The 12,576-nt window shown below is 48.5% G+C and overlaps 1 protein-coding gene across 7 annotated transcripts in view; it reads left to right on the top strand.

The window, feature by feature from the left end:
* Window positions 1-12,576, top strand: part of AGAP1 (ArfGAP with GTPase domain, ankyrin repeat and PH domain 1) — a 323,709-nt gene that overhangs the window by 116,309 nt on the left and 194,824 nt on the right. For all 7 annotated transcript variants that reach the window (XM_050987588.1, XM_030231113.2, XM_050987587.1 and 4 more), the window contains exons 4-5: window positions 6,044-6,129; window positions 9,663-9,804. In XM_050987588.1, the coding sequence (XP_050843545.1) occupies window positions 6,044-6,129; window positions 9,663-9,804 (228 nt within the window). The remainder of the gene's footprint in view (window positions 1-6,043; window positions 6,130-9,662; window positions 9,805-12,576) is intronic.

Here is a 12,576-nt window from a genome sequence, read left to right as displayed (position 1 = left end):
TTTTGCCATCCTGCCCCAGCTTCCCACAGCTGCTTTGTCCCCACTTCTGTCCCTGTGATGCTGATTTTATTTTTCCCCTCTGTTTCTCGAGCTTGTTATGGTCATGTTGAAGTACAATCCAATTTTCTACCATAATTGCAGTCCCTCCTGCTTCATTATCTAGAAACTAAATAGCCTGTTACTTCCATCTTCGAGGTTATTAATAAAGTGGGTGCAGGAGGGTTGAAACTGCTGCAGAAACTTGGATTACTATCGTGCTGCTTCTTTCAGATGAGTCATTTGGTGGGGACAGAGTGTGCTCTACCTCTCCATCTACACTCACATTACAGTGATTTTTTAGATTGGCCCTCTCTAATTGGCTCAGCACAGTCTGCACTGGCTGTCAGGAGCTTTGCAGTGAAAGTAGAACATGCTCTGCTCTGCTCCTGAGCCCTCTCCCTGGGTAATGAGGGAAACTGAATTGTTCCCATTTATCTTGGTGGTTAATCAATCACCTTCCTCTCCTTCTGCTGCAGATAAAACACTGGATCGAGCTCAGCCTGTTTATCACGGAATCCCAGCATGGTTTGGCTTGGGAGGAGCCTTGAGCTCATCCCATTCCACCCCTGCCATGGCAGGGACACCTCCCACTGTCCCAGGCTGCTCCAAGCCCTGTCCTTAAACACTTCCAGGGATCCAGGGCAGCCCCAGCTGCTCTGGGCACCCTATGCCAGGACCTGCCCACCCTCAGAGTTTCCTCCCACTGTCCCATCCAACCCTGGAGATTCTATGCAGCTTGAGGTAATTTTTAATATATTTTTGAAGTGTGAGCTTTTTTCCCTAAAATTCCACTGATCTCCCTTCAAATCACTGCCAGGTTTTGGGAACCCATTGCACCTGCCCTTCTGGAGAGGCACTGCAAATCAATCTGAGAGTGCATCTCAGAATTCAGTTGTTAAATGTCATTGCAGCTGGCCCTGAGATTCCAGCAGTGACCCCTCTTTCCATGGAGTTGTAAGATCATGTCTTAGTGCTTCCTTGCCAGTTTTTAGGTAAAGATCAGATTGTAAGATGTAATACTGCATTTATATGTGGTGCCTTGCTGTGATTGGGTATGGCTTGATACTTCCAGGAGACCTCTCCATGGATTTCCTGGACTATATCCTAAACCTACAGAGAGAAGCAATGGTGGGGGTTGAAAAGCTCAGTCTAGGCTGCTTTGGTTGGCTTTTGGGATTGGTTTTACCCAGGTGGTTTGTTGGGAAGGGGGTCCAGAGTTCCTTTTGCAGCTTCAGTCTCATGTGGCAGCGATGGTTTCTCGGTCTTTGACTCTCCACCCAGCTCAGCTGCTCACAGTTTCTAAATTGCTGTTTAGCACAGTGGTTATATTCAGGAAATACCCAAATTCACAGAATTGTGGAATATCCTGAGCTGGAAGGATCACTGATCCAACACAGACCCCCCAACAATCCCACCCTGTGCATCCCTGGGAGCTTTGTCCAAACACTCCTGGAGCTTTGGCAGGATTGAGGCTGTGCCCATTCCCTGGGCAGCCTGGGCATTGCCCAGCACCCTCTGGGGGAAGAACCTTTTCCTTTTTTAAAATTTATTTTTATTTTCTTTTATGGAAATGCTGCAAAAACCATTTTAAAATCCGTTTATTTCAATAAAAACCATGAGAAGCAAACCAGCAGACCACTATCTGGCCATCTGTTTGAACAGAGAATTCTTGAACGTGTTTCCCTGAAGAGGAGCCAGGTTCTTGGCACTGAGGGAGGAAAAAAAAGGGAGAGAACGTGCATGTGTGAGACAACTGGCTGCTGTTGTCAAAATGCACATGTCACTGGGAATATGAAATACAGGAGCTGCCTGAGTCCTTTAGAGCTGCCTCAGTCCTCCCTCCTGCCTTGCCCTGCCACAGCAGACGTTCAGCTGCTGCCTGTGGCTGTCGTGTGGCCAGCCCCCCGAATTTATCCTTCTCACATGGCTAAATAACTTCATCCCCGTGGCAATTTGCTTGAATAAAGAGCCTGGTGAGCAGAGTGGAGCCTGGGGATGCAGCAGCAAAATCAGCGGCTGCTCCGCTGAGCAATTACGCGCTGGAAGGGCTCTCGGCGAGAGGAGGGGGTGGCCAGGCTGGCAGAGCCTGGATTAAAGCCTCCATCCTCAGAATTCCCCATGGAATACCCAGCTTTTGTTACAGAGAGCACCTCTGCTTACAAATGGGTGCAGTGTTTGGATTTAATTCCAATTTTCACTGGGTAATTTCTGCGCTGCCGCCGATTCCGCGCTCCCCTTACGGAGGGACGTGCATGACAATGAGATCAGGAAGCTCTGCTTGATCCCCCCCCATTCCAATTTCTGCTGGGTCTTCAGCCAGGGTTGTAAGTTGCTGATGCACAGAATTGATTTAGCTTTGTGTTGATCAAAGCTGTGTGTTTACGTGGGGCATTTTACAGCAGGAGCGTGGCCAGATGCCCCTGGGAGAGCTGGGGTGGTCTGGGGGCTGCTTCACGAGTTTAGAGCAGTATTTGTCACCTCTAAAAATTCTGTGCACCTCTGACAATGAGCCTGTGGGAATGGGTACTGTTCTAGCCCTGGAAAACTGCCTGAAGTGCCTGTGGTGCCCCATCCTTTGGCCACCATCGTCCCCTCCCCATGGCCTCCCCGGGCAGGTACATCTGGGAGCTGAGCAGCTCCCTCATTAAAAAGCTGCGTGTGTCATAATCCTGATGGGACCAGAGCAAAGCCAGCCAGCTCCCCTGGGAGTGGTGCTGGGGGTTTTGAGCTCCTTCTTTATACTGTGAAGGTCATTTCTTTGTTCTCAGTGCTGTTGGTTTAGACAGTAGTTCCTGGCTCTGTCACACAGGCAGATATTTAGGAAAATAGGGGGTGTTTTGTAGCCCTGGGAGAGTGTTTGACTCCCTCACAGGCTGCTGTAGTCCAGTATTTGACCTGGCTGATCTCTCTAATTCCTCTTTGCCTGTGGTGCTTTACAAACCCCTGGATGTATTTTTTAAAAAATAATGAACGTGCTGCTGTCCAAGCTGAAGCACCCCAAAATCACTGCCCTTGCCCAGGCTGCTCGTGGGTCTCATCAAGGCTCATCAAATCAAAGGCAGAAGCAGTTTATTGTTTGCCTTAATCCTACAGCCACAGATACCTGCAGGGTACAGCCTTGCTCTTTCTATTCTTCACTCTTTATGCTTTTGTTTGTGTAAATTCTTGATATTGAGGTAGTTTTTCTTAATTTCTGTCCTGTGCAGCCCCTAATTTTGTGCTGTGCTCATGATAAGGGCTCCTTAATGGTGCAGAAGCACAAGTTATTAGGGATGAGTCCTGCTGTGAGCTGAGATTTGCATAAAATAATTCTTACTCCAGGGATGAGCGTGAGTTTGCTGCTCCATTTCTGAGCCTTCAGATTTGTTGTGAAATATTTAGTACAGCTTGGAAATGCAGGGCATTCTTTGAAACAGCTTGGTTGGAGGGGTGTTCAATTCAAGCTGTTTGTCATGAAATACTTCAATCCAAACAAAAATCAAGGATTGTGAGGATGTGCCTGTTCCAGCTAATGAGCACATCCTGCTTTTAAGGGTGAAGAAGGCACTTGAGCAGATTTGAGCTGGCTGTGGCTGTTGGCTGCAGCAGGGTGACAGCCCTTGGTGAAGTGGGACAGCACAACATGATCTGAATTTAATACTGGAAATAACCATAATTGCACTGAGCTCCACGCCCAGTGTTTTTGGGGAAGGCAAGGAGCAGGTCCCCAAGGTGATCATTTAGTGTGGATTCACATGGGAAAAGAGCTGCTGGCTAACTTGCACTGTATTTATTAAATTTAAAATCCTTTTCCAAGCTGCTCTCAACAGTCAAATCGTGCAGAGCAAATCTCGTAGGGCTCACATTTGTGAGCTGGGTATGTACACTCAATTTTTTTTTTTTAATTTTCAATTCTCTGCTTTTTAATCCACCCTGTCTGTACCTTCTTTGTGCCTCTGAGGACTGTTTGAAGGTACAGTGAGACTGGCAAGGCATCCTGTTGACCATGGGAATAATGAGTTGGCTCCTAAACACATTTGGTGTGTGGTATTTTGTAATTAGCTGGGGGAACTTGCAGTGTTTTAAAAAAAAAAAAGGAAATAGGAAATGGCAATTAGGCAGAACTTTCCCTCTCTGATCAGGCATGGAGTGTATTTCCATTGTTACTTAGAGCTTTAAAACCCCTCTCTGGAGGGCTCTGTATTGAGTAATTCATCTTAGTTAACACTTCATTGGGAAGCACATTTAATTGACAGCTTATAGAAATAATGGCCTGATTAATAGAAATCCAGTTCCTGAGAGCTGAGACTGCTTCCTTTACAAGTTCTACACTTGTTTGGGATTGTTCTTTTCAGGTTCAGTAATGACAGATATCTATCTGCCACTTGATCTGTGAGGGCAGGATTGAAATCCACTTTGTGAGCGAGAGAATGAAAATCCATTCGTGGCTCTGCTGCTCCTTCTGTGCCATGAACCAACCAGAAATGGGATAGTCTTCATTGCTGCATGTTTAATTCTGCTAATAGGATAAGTTTATAAAGAAAAGATTAAAAAAAACCCAAACAAAAAACCCCAGCACAAACCCACAAAACCTCTAATTCTTACATCTTTTATTAAACACACAAATGTGTTTAAACACGCTCAAATGTTGCACAGAGCTGAGCTGTGGAGTAATCTTGGTTTGAAGGCTGCTCTTGTGGTTGGGCTGGGGGGGGAATGGTGGGTCTAAGCCAGCGTGGGGTTCCCCTAAGGCAGCAATTTCTGTGCAGATTGTTGTGTTTGAGGATCAGCATTAGCCTGGCAGTGCTGATTTTTTTGCTTAGGGAGCTTGTTTGGTTAGCAGGGCAGAGCTGTTGGCTCTCTACCGTTGGTTTTTGTGGAATGACACATTTTGGAGCTGGGAAATTGGGCTCAAATGGGAACTGAGTCCAGTTTTTAAAAAGAGGACAAAGAGAGAAGTTTGGGGTGTGTTAATGGATGTGTTTTATCTCAGCATGGTAAGCTCAGCTTTGAGGGTGGGTGATGCTAAGCTGGAGGCCTTGGGGGCTTTGGGGCTTGGGTGGGGAGGTAAGAGTGGGTTTGCTCAGGGAGAGGAGCCTAAATGCCTCCCTAGTGCTTAGACCAAGCTTGCTAATCCTGGCTTAGGCTCTGTCACAGCAGAAGCCCTAAATGGGATTTGTCATTTCTGAGAGAGGCAGCAGAGTGCCCAAAATGCACTTTTAGCCCCAAAAGAAGCAATCCCAGCCCTGCCCTGTGTGGTGGCTGAGTCCCTGTGAGCCAGGGGACAGGAGGGGACAGAGCAGCTGCTGGGCTTGGAGCCTCCTTGGTGGTCCCAGGCACCCCTTGGTCTGCATTCCCTGGAAATCCAGGATCAGGAGTAGGATGTGGTTGGGGGCTGTGGCTGCCCTCTCTTTATCCAGGTGTCCAAAGCAGGTGTGGGATTCATCCCAAGCCAGCAGCCCAGGCTTCTCTGCTAGCTTAGCCCATCTCTCCAGAGGTAGCACCATTGTAGCTTTTTTGTCTAACATGTGTGTGGTACCTTCCCCTAACTGTGGTGTGTGAGTGTAGAGCTCTCATTCCCATAACATCCCACTCTCGTGTGCTCTGAGAACTGGGCTTCCCTTGGGGAAATGCTGGATGCCACAAGAAACTGCTTTTGGTGACGAGACATGACATTTGTGCACAGCTTTGCCTTTCTTAGGGACACTTCTCACAATTATTTAAAGCAGAGGTGACACATACAGGGTTTTAACTGTATGTATCAACCCAAGGACACCTAACGTGGGTTGTAATGCAATTCCTGGCTTTTTCCCACTATATATATATATATATATAAATATATATATATAAATAAGGCAAGTACATGCCTTAACTTTAAGTAATTCCCATGTATGGGGATATAAACTTCAGTAACATTCCAGTTGTTGGTTAATTTGCAAAGAGCTTTTTTTTTCCACAAGCGAAGCCTTTTTCTGTGTTGTGTTTTGTCCCTTTGCTGTCTGTAACCAGCTGCTTTGTGTGGCAGGTGGGAGATTCAAGAAGGAGATAGTGGTTGATGGACAGAGCTACCTGCTGCTGATCAGAGATGAAGGAGGCCCTCCAGAGGCACAGGTGAGCCCAAAGCCTGGCTTCCCTTGTTTTCCAAAACTTCCTTTCAGAGAACTGGCTCTGCTTTGTTCTGTCCTGGCTCCTTCTCATCTTCCTGCCAGAAGAATTCCAGCATCAGCCTCAGGTGAAAAAGATTTTGTCCAGCAAATGGTTGGGGTTTCAGTTACAATGGATGGATGAGTGTGTGCAGCAAATATTTGGGATTCTGACTGAGACTGTGCAAGTCAGGATATACAGCTCCTTTATTCTGAATTCCCAGGCATGATGCTTCCCCTGGTCACACAGCAGGATTTCATAGAAGCACAGAATGGTTTTGGTGGGAAGGGACCTTAAAGCTCATCTCAGTCCCACCCCTGCCATGGGCAGAGACACCTTCCACTATCCCAGGTTGCTCCAAGCCCCATCCAACCTGGCTGTGGACACTTCCAGGGATCTGGGCACCCTGTGCCAGGGCCTCCCCACCCTGACAGGGAGGAATTCCTTCCACCATCCCATTTAACCCTGCCCTGTGGGATAATCCCACATTCCCTGTGTCCTGCCCTGCTCCAGGCCCTTGTCCAACTCTCTCTCCAGCCCTCTGGAAGGTGCTCTGAGGTCTCCCTGGAGCCTTCTCTTCTCCAGGTTGAACACCCCCAGCTGTCCAAGCCACTGGCTGTGGAAGAAGACACGTGAGGGTTTGTGTGCTTGACCCTTACTCTGTTTTGAGCAAGAGTTTGCTCACGTGCAGCTTAAACCACCTCAGTCCCACCTGTGCTGTCTGCAGGCAGCATCCTTGTCTTGGGCATCCTCCTCCACCTCTCCTCACCTGGGCACTGGCAGCATTTCCTGAGTGTTGGCTGCTGCTGCCTTGCTTTGCCCGGCTCTTCCGGGAGGGATCAGCTTCCAAACAAGCAATAATTCAGCACCAGGAGCTGCCAAACAGCTGAGGGGGAGCTATGCCAGCAGCAGCAGCTTGGGTTTCAATGCAGCAGCACAGCTCCAGGAGGGTGAGAGCGTGGGGGAAGGTGCCAGGACAAAGGGGAAGAGAAAGGACGTGGAGGAAATGGAGGCTGAGAGAGACATCCTGGAAGGAAGTCACAGGGCAGAATAAAGCCCTGGCACATCTGCAGCCCTGGCAGCAGGAGCAACAAGGCCAGCTCTGTCTGGGGCTGGGAGGGATTTGGCTGAAGCAGCCCCTGGTTTCTGATGCTTAGAGAACATTCACTCATCTAAAAAAGTAAAGAGGGGAGGTGTGAAGGTACAGGGAGCAATCTGAGATGGTTTGGTGCCTGGGTTTGCAGAGCTCGCAGGAGCTGGTGCAGACTGATGAACAGCACAGGGTGTGCTCCTGGGATGTGCCAGGTAAATCTGGGGCTTGGACTGCTGCTGTCCCATGGAAGGTGTCCCTGCCCATGGCAGGGGGCTGGGATGAGATGAGCTTTAAGGTCCCTTCCAACCCAAACCATTCTGTGCTGGCTGAGATTTGTTCTCCATCCTCATGGTTTGCTGAAGAGCACCTCACTCTCACTGCACTGAGGTGTCAGTGCTGTCTCACCTTTCAGCACGAGGCTTTCCTGTAAATTCCCTTTGGAGTTTTTGGGTGTAATTTCAAGTTACATGTCTATTAAAAATCTTTAATCTGTTCATTAATTCCTGCAATGAAAAGTTGGCCTGTGTGTTCATGAATAATTGGGATTGAATTCCAACTGCAGTAAGTGAGGAGCTGACATGTGGAGTTCTGGCACTGGGTCATGGGTATTCCCCAGGTTAGTGTCCCCTTCTTTTTGGCAGGAAGGGAGAAAACCAAACTTCCCTCAAGACTCTTTTTGTGGGTCTATGATCTTTCCTTTCTTTGCCTAAAATAAAATGGTTCAAACATGAAAATAATTCAATTTCCAACTGTAAAACCAAATTAACCTGGTGACTGACCTACAATGAGCTGCTGCATGTAACTTTTTTTTAAATTTAAAACTTTTTTTACAATTTGGTTTTGGGCTTGCCTTGAACTAACAGCTCTGCTCATTCACAGTAATAAGTCAGAAAATGGATTTCTATACCAGCAGCTGATTTGTCCTTGTTTCAAGCCATTCCCTACACAGTACTCTGGATGAGACATCCAGGTTTTCCAGACCTTGTGTTTCCCAAAATTCCTTTGGTTTTCTGTACCACAGGTTTGATATCCACAAAGATTAAGCTGCATTTCAATATGAAAAGAGAAATAAGGAATTGCTGGAAATGTTTTGTGTCTGCAGGAACTGCACTGTGTAAATCTGTGGAGTAAAATAATCTTTATTAGAAGGCTGCTGTACACACTGCTCAAACTGTCAGAGGGTTTAGAGAGACTGTTGGCTTCCAAATGGATGCCTTAAGGACATTCCCAGTTGTTGGGAAGAGTCCTTGGCATGATGCTGCTGAGTCCAGTCAACAAAAAAGAGACCCAAGCCCACATCTCCCAAATAATGATGTTGCCTCCAGTTCCTGTGGTTTCATCTTCTGGTTTGAACAGTTTAGCAGTGTGGTGGTGACCTTATTCTGGCAGTGACTGCTGTGTGTTAACCAGTCCTGTCCTTCCCTTTTGGAAGATTGTCCTGACTGTCTCAAAAACCTCAAAACAATTTTTTGGTCTATTTTTACACCATAACAGCCTAAGCAGTGTTTGGTTTCAATACAATCATCATGAATATGCAGAGCCTTTCCCCAGTGAATCTCTGTGTTCAGTGTGTCCCCTGGCACGTTGTAGTAATAATATAACAAAGCATGAAGATCCCCTTGGCTGAAGCTTGTTTCCATTGCTCTAAATTTGGGTAGGAATGGAGTCACTTAGGGAAAAATAAAGGCAGTGAGGTAAGGTGGAATTTTTCTTGATGTCCTGTTCATGTTCACTGTTGAGTTAAATGTCTTAATTCACTTGTGAGATGAAAGCTTCTCACTTGCATGGTCACTGAGGAGCCCCTTGGCTCGGCCTGTGCACCTGCATGTCTCTCAGCAGGTTCCTGATGCCAAGGGAGAGCAGTTTGCTCTTCCACTGAAGGCACAATGAGGCACTTGGTGCTGCTGGCTCAGCTGAGAGTGTCTGCATGGTGAAGAATTGCAAGCCTCAAATTAATGGGATTGAGATGTGAGAATTCCTAGCAATGCCTGTCCTGGCATTAGCAGCAGCCTCAGCCTGCAAATGGCAGCATGGGGGCTCAGTCAGCACTGCAGATGAGTGCTGCTCCTTTCAAATGCACAGAGCCAGCAACCTCAGCCTTGCTGTGTTTTCTGGGAATCAAACCCAGTGTGCACTGAGAGTAGTTGGTTACACACCCCAGTGAAGAAGGGGTGATCCTGTGGGGAAATCCCTTGTGTGTCCCAGATCCCCATGGCTTGCAGGGTGATGAGATTCATCATTTTAGCAGATTATCCTAACCTTGCTCAGGCCTTGGTTGTGTGTGAGCTTTTCTGGGGTGTATTTCCCTTGCAGGAAGGTGAGAACGTTTCTCTCTTGGTTTTCCTTCCTTCCTTCTCCCTCCTCTCTGCTCTTCTCACAGTTGGCCTTTCCCATTTTTATCCTGCAGTTTGCCATGTGGGTGGATGCTGTTATCTTTGTGTTCAGCTTGGAGGATGAAGTCAGCTTCCAGACCGTTTACCACTACTACAGCCGCATGGCCAACTACCGCAACACCAGCGAGATCCCCATGGTCCTGGTGGGCACCCAGGGTAAGTGCAGCCCTGATTCCCAGCTGGAATGCTCTCAGCTGGGCCTTTGAGACCATTTGGGCTCCTCCAAGCTGGCAGAGCCATGTCCTGTCCTTTCCCCTTTGCTACAGGGCTGTGGCATTGCAAGGACAGTGATTGAGGTGAGAGGAAAATGTCCTGGCAGCTGATTTGGAAGGGAGTGTAGGACTTCAGCAGTGAAGAAAGAGGGGATGTTTAGGTTAGATATGCACAAGAAATTCTTCCCTCTGAGGGTGGGGAGGCCCTGCAGAGGTTGCCCAGAGAAGCTGTGGCTGCCCCTGGATCTCTGGAAGTGTCCAAGGCCAGGCTGGACAGGGCCTGGAGCAACCTGAGATAGTGGAAGGTGTCCCTGCCCATGGCAGGGGGTGGAACTCAATGAGCTTTAAGGTCCTTTCCAATTCAGACCATTCCAGGATTCTGTGACTTGCAAGGAAATTTTAAATAATACCTTCAGTGTGGGCTGATTGTGGTGATTTTCTTGCCCAGCAGGGAGATGCCCTTGTTGAATTTGGGCAGGAAAATCAGTAGTATAGAGAAGTTCTGCAGCCAGACCAGTTTCCATGTGCTGGGCAGTCTGGAAAGGTTTAACACCCTGGCATGGGTGAGAGGTGGGAAACCTCCAGCAGCAGAGTAGGAGGCAGAGGTGAACCCTGGCCTCAGGCTGTGCCTCTGGGAGACCTCTGTAAATCAAGAAAAAAATGCAGCTTTTTGCCACCTGAGCCAAACTCTCCCCCCAGTTTTTCCTTCTGAAATAGGAGCTGTCCCAAAGGGAAATATGGCAAGGGAAAGGTACCCAAAATATTTCAGTTTCTTTGGCATTTGAGTGTTTTTTTGAATATTCTCTGCCTTGTTGTGCCAGCATTGCCCAGTAATATTTCACCAGTTTCCCATCCTGTGATTGGTTTGCTGCATTGGTGGAGCTGAGGCTGTTCTGTTCCTGACCATGGAATCATGAAGGTTGGGGAAAACCCTTTTAAATCACCAAATCCAGCTGTTCCCTCAGCACTGCCAACACCAGCATTAAACCACGTCCCCAGGTGCCACACCACACAACCTTTACATCCTTCCAGGGATGGTGACTCCAGCACAGCCCTGGGCAGCTGTGCCAGGGCTGGACAACCCTTTGGGCACAATTTGAGGCCATTTCTCCTCATCCTGTCCCTTGTTCCTTGGGTACAGAGCCCACCTGGATGCACCCTCCTGTCAGGAGCTGTGCAGAGCCACAAGGTCCCCCCTGAGCCTCCTTTTCTCCAGGCTGAGCCCCCCCAGCTGCTCCCCACTCCTTTTGAGCTCCTTCCCACTGAGGCATCTCTTTCCAAGAGCATCACCAGGTTGCTGTTGTGTGTTAGAGGCAGAACACAGGTTTTGGGAATTGTTCTTGGTTCAATTTTGGGCATCCTCCTTGGTGGTGTTGAAGCTTTTTGGTGTTTTTTCAGCCACGTGGTCAGGGAGCAGTTGGCCTTCCCCTGCCTCCTGCCCAGGGGTGACAGCACAGAGGGGATGTGTGGGCAGAAGGGAAGGAGGAATCACAGCCCAGCTGGAGGGAGGAAACAGATGATAAGAAGGAAAAGGGGAAGTAGGAACAGAAAAAGTCTTAGGACAGCAGAAACTCCACCAAAAAGCAGAAAGGAGCTGCTTTGAAGGGCCACGTTTTGGGCTTGAAGCTGGAGTTAAAAAGGTGAAGGGAAAACATTTCTCCATTTTTTTTTTCTTTGTGCCCTTCTGACCCCCTTCTGGGGTATGGTTTGGGGTATGGTTTTCCATCTCCCTGTTACTTCCACAAAAAGAAAAGTTCATTTTCTGTTGCAGCACTGATGCAAAGGGGATTTTTTGAAAAGACAGAAATTCTAGGAATAAGCATCAAGAAAAATCACAGCTTTTTGTCTGTGTTTGATAGTGAAATAAAATATGTGAAATATATAAATACACTTGTTAAAATACATATTTGAAATCTACCTTTCCTATCACAGAATCCCAGAATGGTTTGGGATGGAGAGCACCTTAAAGCTCATTTAATTCCAACCCTGTTCCATGGGCATGGGCATCTTCTACTGGCCCTGCTTGCTCCAAGCCCTGTCCAACCTGGCCTTCTTGGTTGTGTCAGGTGTTCCTGAAATGAGATGTGAAATGAAATCTTTCCCACAACATTAACACTTCCAGATATTCTGGCCTGGCTTCCAAAGCCAGCCCAGTGCCCCAGCCTGACCCAGCCCGGGACAGGGAGGGAAACTCCGGGGAGCTGAGGTGCTCTGGCCAGCCCAGTGCCCCAGCCTGACCCAGCCCGGGACAGGGAGGCAAACTCCGGGGAGCTGAGGTGCTCTGGCCAGCCCAGTGCCCCAGCCTGACCCAGCCCGGGACAGGGAGGCAAACTCCGGGGAGCTGAGGTGCTCTGGCCAGCCCAGTGCCCCAGCCTGACCCAGCCCGGGACAGGGAGGCAAACTCCGGGGAGCTGAGGTGCTCTGGCCAGCCCAGTGCCCCAGCCTGACCCAGCCCGGGACAGGGAGGCAAACTCCGGGGAGCTGAGGTGCTCTGGAACTGACCCCTCTCGGTTCCTTTCTGGGTACATGTTACCAGCGCCCTCTGCTGATTAATCACGGGCTCCTGCTTTTCCTAATTGCTGCTTTATTTTTGTTAATTGGGTCTGATGAGGAGGTAATGACAGCATCAGTTGAGGTCTGGTCCTGTCGTGCCCTGGGCAGAGCCTCACACACAGCATTGCAGGAGGCACTGATTCCAAGTTTGGCTTCAGGTGAT

Source organism: Serinus canaria, assembly GCF_022539315.1.
Source record: "Serinus canaria isolate serCan28SL12 chromosome 7 unlocalized genomic scaffold, serCan2020 HiC_scaffold_29, whole genome shotgun sequence".
Taxonomy (NCBI): Eukaryota; Metazoa; Chordata; class Aves; order Passeriformes; family Fringillidae; genus Serinus; species Serinus canaria.
Note: the sequence above shows the minus strand (reverse complement) of the source record. Positions and strands in the feature narration are given on the sequence as shown.